This window comes from Indicator indicator, chromosome 23 (genome assembly GCF_027791375.1).
Source record: "Indicator indicator isolate 239-I01 chromosome 23, UM_Iind_1.1, whole genome shotgun sequence".
Lineage (NCBI taxonomy): Eukaryota > Metazoa > Chordata > Aves > Piciformes > Indicatoridae > Indicator > Indicator indicator.
Window position 1 is genome coordinate 6297954 of NC_072032.1, and position 18057 is coordinate 6316010.

Genomic DNA, 18057 nt, shown 5'->3' on the forward strand with positions numbered 1-18057 from the left:
CCTCAGCAAAGTCAAGATGCAATCACCACGTTTAGCAACGTGCTCTTTCCTTCTCCTGCAGCAGGTTCTGCCAGAGTCCTGGAGGTGAAGCAATGTGCACCACCACCACTTGTAAAACAACACCTGACCAAGGCAGGAATAGTACTGAAGTTCCCAGAGCTACTCACCCCTTAACCTTTCCATACAAAAATAATTCAACTTGGCATATATTGCACTAAGGTTATCACACTGGATAGCTCTCACGCTGTGTTATCTGTCCTCTTGGCTTAACTAAGGTTACACTAGGGCTGGAGTTTCCATGGAAAACCTGGGAATGGGGCAACAGACACACATATGGTGTGCAGTAAGGGGATACCTATAATATCAATGGTAATCTCAGAGGCATTCACAAAGGAAACTACACATTGGATTTGGAGATCATTTTCTCCAGTAGATTCATCATTCTCTCCTGTAACTGCAAGCTCTGAACCTGAATAATGTTTTGTTGATCCAGGATCCTGCGCACTTCTCTGCAGGTTTCTTCCATAGCTCTACTCAACTTCTTTTGTTCTTCCAGCATGGCCTCCATTAATTTCAGCTTCTTCTTTTGGAAGCTGCAGCTTTGCATTTTTCTCTTCTTAAACGGTCTTTCTTCGGCTCTGAAATGTAACTATATGTTAGCAACAAAACTCATATTTATTAAAAATAAATAAATAAATATGTAAAATCCTACAATTCTATGCTGTGTTCTTGGCCAACCTATAGCCTAGTCCTATTTTTAAACCCCTCTGTGTTCTCTAATAAATTCCCTCTCAAGTTTATACCAAACCATAATTATTTACTATATTACTGCATGGTATTACAGACTGGGGGGGGGGGGGGGGGGGGGCAAGGTGTTTAAGTCTCATTGGTTTTAATATATTTTTTCCCTGCAGAATGCCAGGCATCATCTCTCTCTCTCTCTTTTTTTTTTTTTTTTAAATCTTGACATTTCTAACACATTGTATATATTAGCTGTGCTCAGATTGGGGTCCTCTGCACAAGAAAGGCACTGAGGTGCTGGGAAGGTTCAGAGAAGGGCAATGAAATCAGTGAAGGGTCTGGAGAACAGGTCTGGTGAGGAGCAGCTGAGGAAGCTGGGGTTGCTTAGTGTAGAGAAAAGGGGGCTGAGGGGAGACTTCATTGCTCTCTATGTTCCTCTAGCAGAGTGCCTCCAAGTTCTCCCAGGGTATGAAAGTTAGACAACTGTTTATCCTCATCTGTGGAATATGTGCAGGCTGGGGAGTAATTTAAGAATTGCTGCTGCATCATTGATGATCTTAAAGGTCCTTTCCAACCAAAATGATTCTGTGCTGAGATTCTGGTTTGGAAGCAGAGATAAACCTAGCAATAAAGACAATAAGGTGCATGGTTCACCCAGCCATCCTACCTCGGGTGACAGTCCAACCCATGAATTCAAAGCCTTTTTTCCTGTAATCCAGGAAAAAAACCTGCAGAATTGTCAAGGAGGAAGACAGGTGAGGAGAAGCAAATGTGTAAATGTACTCCACAGCTTATAAACTTCCACTTTCAGCTGGATAACTTCCTTTCTAACTTAAAGAGATAGCCCTCATATTTGTTCACACTTTGTAACTCCAGACTGAAGTCCTCAACATCAAAGCGATCTGGTAATGGGTCTTGAAGTGCCTTCACACAAATAGCAATCTCAGAGGTGTTCTGCCAAGCACAGTGTCCTTTCTGGGTGAAATACAGAGATGAGACAACAGGGTTGTGAGCAGCATGCCATGTCAGCTTCTTGTAGTTTTCAAGCCATCCTTGAGCAAGGATAATGTGAACTCTTGAGCAATGTGGTTTTATTAACGGGGAGGGAGTGGGGAGGGAGGTTGCTCAGCTGTAGTAGATTTGTATCATAATTTCATTCATGTTCTTATCCTACTTGACTGGCTTTGAGCAACAGTGTCTGTGACATGCAGATCTCTCAGCAAGAGAAATAAACAGTCCTAAGCACCTGAAAAGCTTAATGCAAATACAGCAAAAAGACAGAAGCCCCTTGACATTTAAGAGTGCAATGACCCAAAAAGGGTGAGGTGTATGAAAAGCATCAAGTGGGTTAAAGTAAACACTATTACCATCTTAGAGGAAAAATAATTGGAATTGGTCTTCAGAGAAACTGAGTGGTGTTTAGTCAGTTGAAGGTACTCTCCCTCTGCACACAGGTAGGAAAGAACAATCTTTTATATGTGTACACTAGCATGGTGAATAAAGAGCACTGGCTTTCAGATTATCCAAGAATTTAAACTTACTCTAATTTCATAGATTCATAGCTGATCCCTGATTATCACAGCCAAACAATCCTGCAAGAATGGATCTTGGCTGACACCAAGTTCTGTTTGCATCTATTAACTCTAAGGGCCAGAATGGTTTGAAATGTAGTTCTCAAAGGGGTCAAAGCAGGTTGGAAATGTCTACAGCAGTCTAAGGACAACACCCAGGGTTCCCACTGCATTCACATTCACAAAGAAGGCTTTCTGCTAGGCAGAGCAAGAAGCTTTCTGAACTGATGATCTTGGTTTAGCCAAAGTCACCTTTCAAATTGCAACTTTTCTTCACAGAGGATTTAAATAGTAATAACTTGATGGATCCCTATCCTCTTCCCTATACAGTACTAGAAAGTAACTATTGTAAGCCCTCCCCAAAACCACAAAAGCAATTCTTCTTTCTGACTGCTTTGTGGCAAACAGGTCTCCAGTACATCAGTTTCTGGAATTTCTGTCTTTCAACAGTTAACAGCTGTTTCTGGCTTGTTTGTGCCTTTTTTTAGCTAAGTACAAATCTGAGTAGACATCCATAACCTGTATCTGTATGGAAAATAATTAACAATGACCCGGAAATAAGTAATATTAACTTTAAAGATGGCACAAAGATCTTCAGAATTGGAAGACTGAGGATGAGGCAGTCTGGATCTTCTGATAAACTAGCTCGTTCAAATACAGCCAAATGCAGTCAGGAATTAATGGGGCAGAGCATAGGCAAGAACCACAGAAATGGCTTGGAGCCTGGGCAGAGCATCTTGCTCCGATAAGGAGTCTGTATGATGAGTTTAGATGCACTACATCATGTGCATAGCCTAAAGCTCAAACTTCTTTGCTGGTGCTGCCCATTCAGAGTTTAAATAGCCATGGCATCATTGTAGAGAGATTAAAGGCTCTGTCAAAACTCTTATTTCCTGACCTAGCATCCTCACCAGCTGTTAATGCACTTCTATTAAACTATCCATATCCTAAGAGAATTCATGGAACCAGTTCTTAATCTTTCTCCATCTGTAAACCTCTGGTACCAAATGATTTAATCTACATTTAAACATAAAGAATATCAAATATGGTGTGATCATGGCACACAACTACCTTGAGGAAAAAAAAGTGAAAAATACTGAAAGGGTCTCCAATAGAGTGAAAAGAAAGATAAGTAGAAGCAACATATGAAGGTTTAAGTCTCTATTATTAACATTAGATACAAGACTCTGGTTTAAGCAAGAGATTAATTGCTGGAATAGATCCCTGAAGGGGAAAGTGAATTCTGCATCTTCTGAATGCATCAGATTGTTGGATTCCATCATCATCAAGGTCTTTTCCAACTGAAATATTTCTGTGATTCAATGATCTAGACTGAATATCTAGAAAAAAATTTCCAGGAGTCATAGAATCATAGAATCCTTTTGGTTGGAAAAGATCTCTAAGGTCATCACGTCCAACCATCAACCCAATACCACCGTGGCCATTAAACCATGGCACAGCCTTCCTCAGCAGGCAACAGTGGCACCACATAACTGCAAGGACCAAGTGTCATTACCTGCCATACAGACTGGCAGCCAGTTGAAGGCCAGCCTGTGCCAGGAAGGGTTAGATTTAAATCATCTGCAGCTTCTAAACTGGCCAAGTAAAGTTAAAATATTTTTTACTAAAATGGGTTAGGTAATTATCTTGGACAAAGTGAAAGAAACACTCAACCTGAATTATGCATTATGGCCTGAATGCTCTCAAATCACTATGGAAATAATTCAGTTAGAGAGGCTTCAGTTCACTTTAGCTGTAAATGAAAGCATCCATATGAGAGTGGGAGTCCACCAGCAAACTGTATGCACAATTGATAAACATTTGTGGTTGATTAGCTCGACTTCTGTGATGGCTTGGCTACACTCTGTAATGTCTTGTAGTTGTCACTAAGCTGAAGAAACTTAGCATCTGGAATTATTTTTTAAGTCTGATAATAGCAAATAGTTCAGTGAAGAAACCATACTCCGTGTTTGTGGAAAAGTGACTTTCTAATTAAATATTAAATAATACCAGTGGAAATCAACTTGTGAATTGGGGAAAAAAAAGAATCAGGAAAATCAAAGGAAAAAAAAAAAACAACCAGAACAAACAAACAACACCCCCACAAACAAAAAACCCAGAACCATGGTCTAAGAGTTTACTACTCCTAAAATCAAGAGGGGTATCAGGGATAGCAACTACTCAGAATGAAAAATACTTGTTGCTTGTGAACAAAAAGCGTGCTACACTTCAAGGTTTATACATACTCATAAAAACTCAGTTGCCAAAAAAAAGAAAAAAGTTTCAAAATCTAATAATTTACTCAGGAGCTATTTTGCCTGAATGACTGGATGAATTTACCCTGGTTTTATTCATCCAAGAGTAGGTCTGCAAACAATGATCCAAACTTGTTAGGTTGGTTCTTCTTCCAGCTCAACAGCTTCTCAGTTGCATGACTGACAGATAATTTCACTGCTATAGTTAAAGCCCCACAGACACATGATAAGGATCTCTAGGATCAACTTTTTTTCCCCCTCCCCCCTCCTGCCAGAAAACTGTAATCAACTCTTATTTCACACCACTCAGGATGAAAAATGAGACCAGCAAAGTCCAAAGTTTGTATCAAGGATAAAACCCTGCCTTTTGTTAAAATGCTGCCTTCCAGAGAGCTCCAGTCTTATCACAAACAGAAACAGATGCTTGCATTCTCTAACCAGCTCTTACTCTGACAAAGTGACACTCTCAATTGTAGTTCAAGTCTTGCAATGTCCTTACCAACTGCATGGGTAGCATTTCAGTGTCCACAGAAACATTTTCCATGCATCTTTTTGCCATTTTAGTAACAGCTGAAGCCACAGAAATTTCAGACTCACACCAAAAGCAAAACTAGAGGAAGCCAAAAATTCCTCTAAGCAGTATGTTACATCTCTGATTGCACTGCAGGACCCTCTGGAACATGCCTACACTCCTGTCACAAACACCCTACCTCATATGAGCGTTGACATGCCTGCTGAGCTTTGGCAATATCACACAACTTTTTGCCCAGTCCTCCTACTCCCTTCCAGCCTCTCACAAAGGAATAAAGGAAAAGCCCTAATCCAGCAAAGTGGCTGAGAAGGGGGAACAGCTCTCATTTGTGGAAACCCCCGTCTACTCTGCTCTTATGAGACCCCACCTGGAACACTGCATCCGCTTCTGAAGCTCCCAATGCAAGAAGGACATCAAGCTGTTGGAGCAGGTCCAGAGGAGGCCACAAAGTTGATGAGAGGGCTGGAGAACCTCCCCTATGGAGACAGGCTGAGAGAGTTGGGGCTGTTCAGAACAGACTCCAGGGAGACCTTAGAGCAGCCTTCCAGTACATGAACAGGGGTACAGGACAGCTGTGTAGGGACTTTTGACAAAGACAGGTAGTGACAGGATGAAGGGCAATGGCTTTGAGCTTGAGGAGGGCAGATTTAGACTGGAGATTAGGAGGAAATTTTTTTCCAGTGAGGGTGATGAGGCACTGGAACAGTTTGCCCAGGGAGGTTGTGGATGCCCCCTCCCTGAAGGTGTTCAAGGACAGGTTGGATGAAGCCTTGAGCAACCTGGGCTAGTGGGAGTTGTCCCTGCCTATGACAAAGGGATTAGAACTGGATGATCGTTAAGGTCCCTTCCAAGCCACACCATTCTATCAATCTGTGATTTACCCAAAAGACACAACTGCTGTTAGCAAAAGGTGCAGCAGGGTGTCAGCTTCAGACAGCAGATCTGCTTCACTCTGTGAAACACGAGAAAGGGGTAAAACAGACATTACCTCAGCTTGTAAGAAAGTAAGCTTGATGAGCTCTCTGAATGTTCATCTTCAAAGCACTCTTCCCTTCCTTCATATGTAAACTGGTTGTATGGCAAATAGAGAGGTGTAGACTTGGCTGAGGGAGACTGCGAGGCCTCCGTCTGCGACGTGGAAGGGCCTGGCTGCTGGTTTTCCTGCATTTTCACATCGCTGTGGTCTGTCACTTTGGACAAGATCCTGTCAATGGTTTTGTAGTAAGGCCAGTCAGGTGCAAGAGTTTCGCTGTCTGTCATGCATTTTAATTTCCTGTAAGAAAAGGCATCCGAGATCAGAGCTGGTTTTCCTACAAAAGGACTTCTCAGGTGGATCATCTATCTCCAAACATTTGTTCTGGTCACACGTAGGAGTTGAACTGAATCCTTTTTAATGAGAACAAAATTAGACACTTCCCCCCCGGCCCTTGTTAATCTCCAATGAACTCTTCCATTTTCTTTGCCTAGTTTTGATCTGTGATTAGAAGTTGCATGCAAACCACCAAGTTAAATTCAATACAAAGAACATCACAACTTCAAATGCAAACAGCACTATGTTGGTTGTAGAATCGTTTTTCCTCCCTCTACAGAGGGCCGCACTAACCAGACCTTGGCAACTAGAGCAGGCAACACACCACAGCCTTTACCAAACTATGGGCTGCTCTATCCTTTGAATGCTTTGAAGAATGAATGTTTATTTTCCATCATTAATTCAAGTGGCTATAAATATCATCCATAGCCTTTTCCTAATACAGCATAAAAGCTCTGAATTGCCTAGGTGAACCTCTTAGTAACAACCATGAGTTGTAGATGTTTGTTCATTTGTTACAGAATAAGCAGTGTAGGGAAAAGTATAGAATTCCATTGATTTACCAAAAAACAATAATAAAACCATCAAACCCAGTTAATAATTACAAACAGTGTGCACAAACCCAGAGAATTACCAGCCATGACCTTGTCCTTCACATGCACCTCATTATGAGATCTATTATTCAGTCCTAACACCAAGTTCACTGCTCTCTGCCTTAGTGCCTGTTGTTATTTTATTCACTTTTACTAATAAATATAAGCCAGAGATGTAACAATGAATCATACATCTCAAAGAGACTCCATTCCCAAATTTACTTTCTCATTTGCCTTTCCCATTTGGGATCTTGTGAGTCTAAATCAAAATGCAGGTCGAGGAGACAACAGGAAAGGCAAGATCAATGACCAACACTCCATTTTCATAAACCAGATTTCATTCAAATTAACAAAAAGCTGAACCAAATCTGATTCTCACAACTAACAAGAGATTTCCATTTGCAGTAAAAAAAAGGATAAAAACCTATTCCTGGACACCTGGTCCACCTCCTTTTCTTGAAGCCTTTCAGGCTTTTCCTCCTCAGAATCCATCCTGCCCACAGTGGTCCCACAAAGAATAGAATTAAAAAACATGTAAACATAATAAAAATGGTGCCAAACTTAAAAGTGAGAACACGAAATTCTTACTTTTAAGCAGCTCTCAGCCTAGGGTAAGGGGAAATCCACCCCTGAGGAAAGAAGGCAGAAAGATTTGCTTAGATTTTAAAGGCATTTAAGGATTGTTCTCTTTTTCTTTTTTTCTTGCCCTTGCAAGGTCTGATGAGCTTTTCCAGCTATTTAGAAATGCACATCATGGTCCTGCATAGCAAAGCCTCCACAACCCTCCAGACTTTTATGCCCTATATGCATTCAAAATTTTGATTTCATACATGTTTCTCAACCTACTGCTGCAATTTCATAGTCAGAGACTATCTAGGACAACCTACGAAGACATGAATATGCATCCAGCACAGAGAGCAAACAGCTGCATACAGGGCTGACAGTGGCCACCACTTGGTAGTAATTCTTTTTAGTTCAATTATTTAGGCTGTTTATACAAAAAAACTTATCAATTGCATCACTGCAAGCTGCTAGCCAAGTCTCCCTTCCACCCAGAGAAGGGCTACAAAGCCAGTGAAGGGTCTAGAGAACAGGTCTTATGAGGAGGGGCTGAGGGAACTGGGATTGTTCAGCCTGGAGAAGAGGAGGCTGAGTGGAGACCTCACTGCTCTCCACAGCTCCCTGAAAGCAGGCTGGAGCGAGGTGTGGGTTGGTCTCTTCTCCCTAGGATCAGGTGACAGAATGAGAGGAAATGGCTTGAAATTGTGCCAGGGGAGGTTCAGGCTGGATATTAGGAAAAATTTCTTCACGGAATGGTTCAGGCATTAGAACTGGCTGTCCAGGGAGGTGGTGGAGTCACTGTTCCTAGAGGTGTTAAAAAAATATGTTAGGCATGGCACCTGGGGACATGGTTTAGTGTCCATGGTGGAGTCATTGTCCCTAGAGGTGTTCATAAAGCAAGCAGGCATGGCACTCAGGGACATGGTTTTAGGTTGACTGATGGACTCAATAATCTTAGAGGGCTTTTCCAACCAAAGCAGTTCCCTGATTTGTTTGCCCATGTTGAAATCCCTGACACATTCAAGCAGTGGGGTTTGAAAGATTACTGTGCTCAGCTGCTCACTGCAACACATTCAGCCATGGTTGATCATTCTCATGGGTGAAACAGTAAAAAGCCACTTGTGAGCATGTCTCAGCCATGCACAGCCAAGTCCAGCAGATGATTAATACTTCATGAGACAGGGGTTTAGCTTTGAGGACTGCAAAACATTGTGCCAAAAAGGATGGGAAAAGCTCAGAGCTGTTACTGTGCTGACTCTTGCCTGGGGGCAGACTTGTGTTTAGCAGCAGAGCTGCTGCCCAACCAGTCTGTCCCCAGTTGCTGGTCCGTGTTGAATTTCTTGAGGTCCCTGTCAGTCTGCTCTTCTGTCCTGTCTAGGTCCCTCAGAATGGCAGCCTTGCCCTTGCACATGCAGGCAGCAGCCCCTCAGTTTGGCATCATCTGCCCAATCCTCCTTTGGTTTTGGACACTAAATTAGGCATGTCCCAGTATAAACCCCTGCAGTCCTCCACTTGGCATGAGCCTCTAGGCAGAGGACAAGCCATTAGTCACTAACCTTTAAGCTCAGAGATCCAGCCAGTATTTCACCCAGCTGGTAGTGAGTACAGGATCCCAACCTGAGCAACCTGGCCTAGTGGAAGGTGTCCCTGCCTATGGCAAGGGGGTTGGACTAGATGACCTTTGAAGGTCCCTTCCAACCTACATCATTCTATGATTCTATGTGAAGTTTTCAGGAGTACCTTGGGTTTTATGTTTGAGCTCAGCTGTGTAGCTAGACCCCTTTTTTTTTTTTTTTTTTTTTTTTTGATGAAACTGTCATGATTTTAATAAAGATAAATAAATATCATGTTATTTATCATCTGCTCACACAGCTGTAGAGTTGAAGCTATATAAACCCAAGTATTTATCTGGCTCTGAATGCACTGCACGGGTACTAATTTTTCCAATTCTGACTGCTTACCATAGCTCTGGGCTAAAAAAGATAGGGATCACTACCAGAAGATAGGCAAGAGAACTTTCTTAGCTTAAAAACACCACCAGTAGCAACCATCTACCTGTATGGAGTCTGGCTCACATGTAAAGGAAAAAAGGATGAAATAGAGAGATGAGAAGATAAGGGGGAAGAAAGTGCCAGTCCTTTGGAAAAGAAGTGGGAATGGTGCAGGTGAAGGTAAACAGGAAGAACCTTCACTGGATAGAATCACAGAGTAGTTTGGGTTGGAAGGGACCTCCAAAAGTCATATAGTCCAAAGCCCTTGCAGTCAAGCAGGGACATCCTCAACTAGATTAGGTTGCTCAGAGCCTGCCTGACCTTGAATAACTCCAAGGAAGAGGCTTCAACTACCTCCCTGCTGCAGTGTTCTGCACCACATGTGCAGAACTTGTTCCTAACATCCAATCTAAATCTGCTCTTCTCTCATTTCAAACCATTGCAGGCCTTTGGAAGCAGTCCCTCTGCAGCCTTCTTGTAGTCCCCTTCAGGTACTGGAAGGATGCTCTAAGGTCTCCCCAGAGCCTTCCCTTCCACAGGCTGAAAAACCCCAGCTCCCTCAGCCTGTCCTCGTAGCAGAGATGCTCCAGCTCCCTGATCATCCTCATGGCTTCCTCTGGACCTACTCCATCAGGTCTGCATCCTTCCGGTGTTGAGGATGTAGTGGTGATGGTTTAGCTTTCTGGTTAAATCAAACCAAATATCTAAGTTCATAACGTTAATACCAGATTCAGAGATATTTAAATGCTTTTCTCCAACAGCCAAAAGTCCAACAAACACAGTGAGACAGCTGCAAGATTTTACCTGCATCAAAGCAAGCACAAGCCTGGCAGAACAGAAATCTCAAGCAAAGATGGATTCAGTGCTGTCAGTCATTACTCTAACTCATCACAGCAGGTGATGCATCCAAAATGTCAAGTTGCTGTGTTTGCTTGGTCTGCTTCCTGGTGTTTTGTTTTGTTTGTTTGAATGAACAATAAAGACATTTAAAAGGAGCAGGACAATAGTAAGGCTGGGATGAAATCGTCCAGAAATAGCCAGAGGAAGAGAAGCCAAACGCTCAACACACTGAAATTGGGCAAATCACTGTCTGAGTAAGCAAGCCAGGCAGAAAAATTAGGTAAGAAACAGGGGTAAATGAGAAAGTCAGCAGAGCCTGAAAAATGAATTCATGCTGAGTTTATCAAGACCTGTTGCTGTTTGTGAAACTATTAAAATCCAGCTGAGAGCAGAGGCAAGCAAGAGCTCTCTCCAAAATTTCAGGGATCAAAGTTGAGTTTCCAGGGGACAAATGTCTGAAGCATGAAAAAAACCCTCTCAACCCAGTTAATTTGAAAGGTGGTTGCTTGTCTTACTGCAGAGGAGTGAATAAATTAATGGGCTTTGAGATCCAACTGGCAAAACGCTCCCCTGAATGGCCTGAGACAGCAGCTGAGTCATTTGTGGTGCCATTGACCTTTCTTCAGATTTTATTCTCTGTGCCCATTCATCCACCTTCTAAAATAAAATTAAAGAGCTCATCCTTATTTAAAAAACTCATCCTTATTTAGTCCATATAAAGCAAGCCATCTAGAACTTGCCTGGGTTTGCTGGGGCTTTTTTTAGGCCTTGCTCAAAAATATTATTGCTTTTTGATTATTATTACAGTATTTGATATTACTGCTTGCCTTAAGGAACAGATACAAGATCCATCTCCTGGGGTTTCTGAGAAAAGCTCTCAAAATAAATAATAAATAGCAACTGTTCATGATCCAATCAATGGGGGGAGGGGGAAGACGTATGAAAGTGCAGCACTAAGTTGTGCATCTGCTATGAATTATTAAAATTAAAGGGGAAGATGGTAAAATATTCAAAATCAACTTTCTGCAGTAATTTGGCTGCACTTTTATTTGATCAGTTGCTGCAGCAGAGGTCAATTATTCCAGTTGCTTAATGTGGTAGAATATAGCAGTGGATTACACAAGCCACAATGTTTAATTGCTATCATGTATACATGAAAATAAGAAATTAGACTAATCTTTTATTCAAATCATGAGACTGATTCACATTTACCAATCATTAACATTAATTGACTGCGATTCACATCAAAAAGCAACAGCTGCATCCTGTTTTCTAGGCTTTGGGGAGGCTGATGGTTTGGGAAATAAAAAATTTTTAAAAAGAAAATTTGCATTCAGACAGTTCTTATTTTTAAACATCAGAAGGAATCAGTCAAAACTGTCGACCACTGTGCAAGCTGCTTCCTTTTTATAAGCCAGTGTGTATGATGGCAGTGGCAATGTTATTACAAGAGCCTCAGTGCAGTGTTACACATTGAGATCAGCTTATTAGTGGTGACAAGACACTGCTTTCTTTTGGAGGGACTAATTATAGGTTCATATGTGCTGAATGCCCCAAGCAGCCTACATAATAGAAAGAATTCAGCCCATACTCTAAGGGAAGCTAAACTGCAAGAGCTGGCATGCTAATCTCAGCAAAACTTTTGATGACCAGCACATCAGAAAGCTTAACTTTGAATTCCAGCAGGCTTGACTCAGCCCTTCCTCTTCCCAATACAGATAAATAGAGAGGTTCACGCAGCTCACCACATAAGTGTCTTTAAAATTGAGCAGTAAAAACCTGGTGGCTGATCTATCCACAGTGATGTTTCACATTTCACACCAACTCCTGAAAGAGGAATTTCACTCCAGTGCACCTATGGTCCTGTGCAGAATTTCCCACCCAGCCAATTTCCATGGTGGATGAAATGATCCTTTAATACCCTGAGACTCCAGTAAGACTTACTTCAGGTCATGGCACTTTTTTTTTTTCCCCTGAATAGTTTCCTCCAAATGCACTTGGACTACAGGAATGCAAAGGAGCACAGGGCCTGCTCCCAGATCAGCCCATCACCCAGCTGCCTCAATTCTGACAAAGGTCAGTGCTAAACGCTTCAAGAATTATTTGGATGGACAAATTTGCCCTTTACTTTTCCATCCACAGCCAGTAACATCCCAAAAGCTGTTGTCTTTTATAACTCTGTCTAATTTGAAGACAAACAACATCTGCATTTTTATTTAATAAATCTTATCTTTAGTGAAAATAATAACAATAAAACAACCTACTGCTCTCCTGGTGTCAGTGATTTGCAGTGGTAATGAGTTCCACATGCTTATTATGTAGTGTGACATAAATTTATGACTTTAGTTCTACATTTCTTGCCTTGCAACTCCAATAAATGTTCTTGTGCTACAGCCAAAGAAGTATCTGCCTTATATTCTGAATAACAGTACTGTAGATTTTTATGCACCTCTAGCACTCTGTTATACTTATTTGCCCTCTTTCCAAGCAAGTCACCAACTTTTCCATTTCTCTTAATAAAAGCAGCTTTCCACTTCTTAGCCTAATTGTGTTTTCTAAACATCTTCTCAATCTCTTGTCACCTCGTTGAAATACAGAGCAGTCAGAAACAAACGTGAGAATTCAAGGAGGAGATAACAACATCAAATAGATTCATAAAATAGCACTTGAACATCTTAAAAATGGTTTTATCTTGGGTTTAGAGGAATGGGATATGGTTACCCTACTGTTGCTTTTGTCACAGATGCTCACATGCACCAAACTACACCTGAACCAACTTTATCCGGCTGCACAAAATTCCGTGTAGGGTCCAAACATACCCAGAACCAGGGTGAATACCAAACTGCACCTGAACCAACTTTATCTGGCTGCACAAAATTCCATGCAGGATCCAAACATACCCAGACCCAGGACTTTAAGCCCATCCTGAGCTCTGTGTCACCACGAGCACACAGGCAGCTCCTTTAGCTGCAGCTACCTCAATAATTACTGGCTAAGAAAACCTCCTCCCCTACGTGTGTGTGTTTGTCTGACTTTTGACTCCTCCTGCACACCAAGTAATGGCTTTCACTGAGCAAAACAAGCAAAACAATGTTTATAGGACTGCATCTAAAAATACCATGGGATCCTCAAACTAAGAGGCACCATTATAAATGTCTTCACTGCTTTCTGTTGCAGATTCCTTAATGTTTCAGATCATTACTGTTTCAAGAGATGTCCCAAGGTAAGAGATGGCAATGATAGCACTTGTAGCACTGAACTTTCCTAAAATGCCCACTAGAAAAATTCAAGTGCTGCTTTTCCTTTTATAAACACAACACCCCCCCCCTAAAACACAGATGCATGCAAATATGGATGCACAGCAATTAGTGGGACAGAAATTTGATATTCCTGTATGAAATTCTAGCACATGACTAAATAATAATATGATCAGATTCAATATCATAATCCAGTTTATTTCTGACTATTAAAGACTAGAGACCATAGCAGCATGCAAAGAAAGTGAAGGAGCCCAAGAGGTGATTTTAAGCAAATCACATTTTGCCTTAATAAATAAAGAAAGAAAGAAAGAAAGAAAGAAAGGATTCTGAAGTGGTGGGAAAGAAATTGCTCTGGTGCAGAACATCTCCCCCCTCACTCCTGCTGCTGGTGCTGTGTTCTACTGTGTCATGCTTACTAACACTATGTAATCACTACAAAATATTATCTCAAAGCAGAGCATTTTCCCCACTCTCAGGATGAGAGGGTTTCGGGGGTTTTTGGTTTGTTTGTGTGTTTGGGTTTTTTTTTTTCAGTTTATGCCACAGTACAGCAATGATGCCCAGAAATACAGTGAGGTGAAGCATCAACCTCAAGCATCCTTCAGGCACCAAAACGTGGCTTAAAACTCAGCTGCCTCACAGCCAAGCTAGCAGTCGGTGGCAGCTCACAGATCCCTCACAATTTTTCCTACCCTCACCTATCACCAAAAAAGTACCCAGAAAACTAGAAACTGTAAGTCCTGGCTTTTGTTTGCTCCTGTTCTCTCTGCCACCTCACCTTGAAAGCAGAGCAGGCAGGCAGACGTGCTCCGGATAAGAACAAACAATAAGCAAGATACATTTCACATGCAAGAGTACAAAATGAAACGGCTCCGTGACAGTGCAAGGCAGTTTTCTAACTCTCCTAAATTAGCATCTTCATCAATAGGCAATTTGGGGCTGCAAACCAGAAAAGCAGCCTGACAACATGCAACAGAAGCGATCTCAGAAGTTCACAGAAACATAGGAGGAATTTTAAAGTGCTGTTTCCCCCCTGCCACACACACACACACACACACGGAGTGCATGCTAGTGATTTTCTTTCTTCCTTTCCCCCACGATGCAACTTTAAAGTAAAAAAGCCTTAATTAGAAAAACTGAGAGAGTCTGCTTGATGACAACACTTAAAATGTAGAACAAAGGCTGCCAGAAATCATCTATTCCATTTGCAATCACGGCACTTCAATATCGTGCAGTGTTGCTAGACACCTGTAAAACCTGGGTGCCACCAGAGGTATTTCTCAGCAGGGAGGACTGCAGATTTAGCAGACTAAGCAAAGGCCTGGTAGCCAACAACTCCTGACTTCTAAATCTTCACCCCAGTGTGAATTGCTGGGTGATGCTGGCCAGAAATTTCTCTGACTTCCAGCTTTCCATCTGGGTGAACAAAACAGCGAGGATTGCAGCAGGGTTAGGAAAACATTTTAGAGACATCAGCATTTGCTACAAAACGTCCAGTTAAATATGGGAAATGATGTTAACCATTATGCTGATGGTTCAGAGAAACGTGGAAGGGCATTCAAAGTTAAGGGGTTTACAGGATTTCCCCTACTTTTCTGTTTGATAAGCAGCCTCTGCATTAAATACAGCAAGGGTGCCTTCCAGAAAAGCCTGCAGTTTTAACATGGTGGCCTGCTGTAATAACCTTTTTTATTATTAATACAAGCTTTGAGGAAAGATTAAATAAAAGAGTCACATAGTTGATTTTTCTTGCATTACAAGCACACAGCTACAATCACCACTCAGGATTTCCACTATGAGGCAGTTTGTGCCTCACAGAGATAAGAATTAAACTAATTAAAAAAAAATTAAAAACACACCAAAAAACAGAGGGGGAGAAGGAAGTGGGGAAAAAAGAGAAAAAAAAAAAAAAGGCAAATATTTTTGTTAAGTTCTAATTATTTTATTTCCAACCCCCCCCCGCAAACAACAAAGGCACAAATGCCTCACATTTTCTAAAGCCAACTTCCCCTCCTGACTGACACTGCCTGTTCTTTATCATCCTTGTAGACACCTCCACCCTCCCCCCAACCCCGACTCCTCTGGAGCAGTATTGACGGTGCACATCGATTCTCTCTCTGCAGATATCATAGTGCTGCTGCTGCTCCTGCTTGTAATTATAGCAATGTGTGTCACTCAGTAATAAGACATTCAATTATTCTTAGCTCCATGAAGTGTAACCCTTAAGCTCACGAGACCAAAATCCAGCAGCATCACCCCCCCTACACTACAAAAAAAAAAAACAAACAACCCAAACCCAAACCCAACCCAACCCAAAAAAAACCAAAAATCATTATTCTGGGTTTTTTTTTGGGGGGGTTGTCGTTTGGTTGTATTGTTTTTTTTTTTTTTTTAAACTTTGCCTTGCAATTCACTGGCCACTCCAAACTGCAGGAGTTTCACTGCAAGGAGCTGCTGCCAGGCTGACACAATCAGATCCTTCAGCAAAAGAGAGAGAAAAGGAAAAAAAAAAAAAAATCTCTTTTTCCACTAAATACATTTCCAGCCCTCTGCATCAGAACAAGACCAGCTAATTATAAAGAAACAAAATTGTCCCAGAGTTTTGACATGAAATGGGGAGGGGGGGGGGGGGGAAGGGAAAAAAAAATTAACAATGACGTAACAGCACTCGTAAGAGAGAATTTTAAAAGCGATATGAACAATCTTTAATCTTTTATCGACAGATTTCTTCTAGGAGACTTCTTTCTGAAAGGCAAAAATCACTGCGTTGTCCCTGCTAAAATCTCTTAAAATAAAAAGAATTAACTGAAGCTTACCTGTACTGGAATGTCATATTTGTAATTTTTATCTTTATTTCCTCTCCGTGGCGAATTTCTCCAGTCATTTCAAAGAGTTTGTTAGCCATTTTCTCATAAACTTTGGCATTCCTTTTAGTTTGTTTCAGCTCATCAAAAAATTCTTCCCAGACCAGCATTAAACCTCTCATTTCTGCATCAGTCCAGTTTCTGGCCCTCCTGTGTTTCTCAGTCTGAGAAGAGACAATGTAACTGGGAATTTCTGCTGCAGCCATTGCTGACTGACCTAAAAGGGTTTTAAAAGAGGACACTTAATATAGGTTGAGTTTTTAGTTGAGGTTTTTTTGTAGTGCAAGACATGCATATGTGGATAAAGAATTTGAATGACAACAGAACATATGAAACCTTTTTGCAACAGCTTGAAGCTTGAGTGCACAAAATGGGGCCTACATCTGACAGGCAGGAATTTAGTTAAAAGCTTTTAAACAGAGAAACGTCATTTTGATGTCACGTTTCCATAGCAACAGAGCAACTGCATAAGCTACAACAACAAAAACCTTTTAACTGAAAGCCAAAGAATCAGGACAAAGTTGACAGGCCATCAATATTAAAGCTTTTAAACACTTTAGGTTTAACACACAAAAAAAAAAAAAAAAAAGGAAAGAAAGAGAAAAAAAAAAAAGAAAGAAAAGATCTATGCAGCCTTTGAGAAGCTACTTTTAAGTTTCTACTTCTTTTTTAGCTCTCCCTTACCTTTCAGGCAGACAATCTGCTAGCAGGGGGTCATGGTCGCCTGAACCAGCTTTTAAGTTGTGCCTTGACAGACTCTCTAGGAGGTTGCAAGGACTGAGGCCATGTACACACACACCAAAAAAAAAAAAAAAAAAAGCCTTTTTTTTATTTTATTTTTGCAAAGATATTCTGCAAAAAAAAGCTTCAGCCAGCTTTATGAAAACTATACATCTCTAAGCTAATAAATGTTTAAGCAGGCAGGCTCATTACAAAGGAGCCTGCATCTGGGTTTGAGAATATGCACAAAACAGTATTTAAGTGTTTAAATATAGAGAGAAATGTATGTACAATTGCAATATAAAGCCACTTTTTCTTTTTTTTTTTCTCCTCCTTTCCCCGAGATGTTTTGCTGCTGATAAGCACACACTGCAGTCCTGTCAGGATGAATTTGCCTTTGTAGGTATGTATTACTGGATGTGTATTTTGTATTCCTAGTAATTTAGATGCTATTTATGCAGCCTGTGTTCTGCCTTAGGACTGCAGCAGAAGCATTTCACCTGCTTTATGGAGAACCTAAAAGGATTATTCAACGAGTTAAAAAAAGAAAAAGAAGAAAAAAAAAAAAGAAAAGAAAAAAAAGAAAAGGAAAAAAGAAAACAAAAAGGCTGGAAGATGCTTAGAACTGTGAATAAATTGCTTTGCTGTAAAACAAGCATTTTGAGCTGCTTTCTATCTAGGGCTGAAGTCTGCCAGCAGCTAGAGCAGAGAAGCTCTGCTTATTCATTGTATCAAATATTGTGCAACACCAGCAATGGGCCAAATCCTGCTCACACTCCTGCAATCTGACAATGCCCCTCCACCAAGCAGCAGTATGCAC

General features: G+C 41.2%; 1 protein-coding gene across 1 annotated transcript in view; it reads right to left on the reverse strand.

Moving 5' to 3' along the window:
• Window positions 1-397: 397 nt before the first annotated feature.
• Window positions 398-18057, reverse strand: part of MSANTD1 (Myb/SANT DNA binding domain containing 1) — a 36456-nt gene continuing 18796 nt past the window's right edge. The window contains exons 4-6 of the mRNA XM_054391674.1: window positions 16470-16734; window positions 6088-6372; window positions 398-638 (exon numbers count right to left, since the gene is read on the reverse strand). Coding sequence (XP_054247649.1) covers window positions 398-638; window positions 6088-6372; window positions 16470-16734 — 791 coding nt within the window. The remainder of the gene's footprint in view (window positions 639-6087; window positions 6373-16469; window positions 16735-18057) is intronic.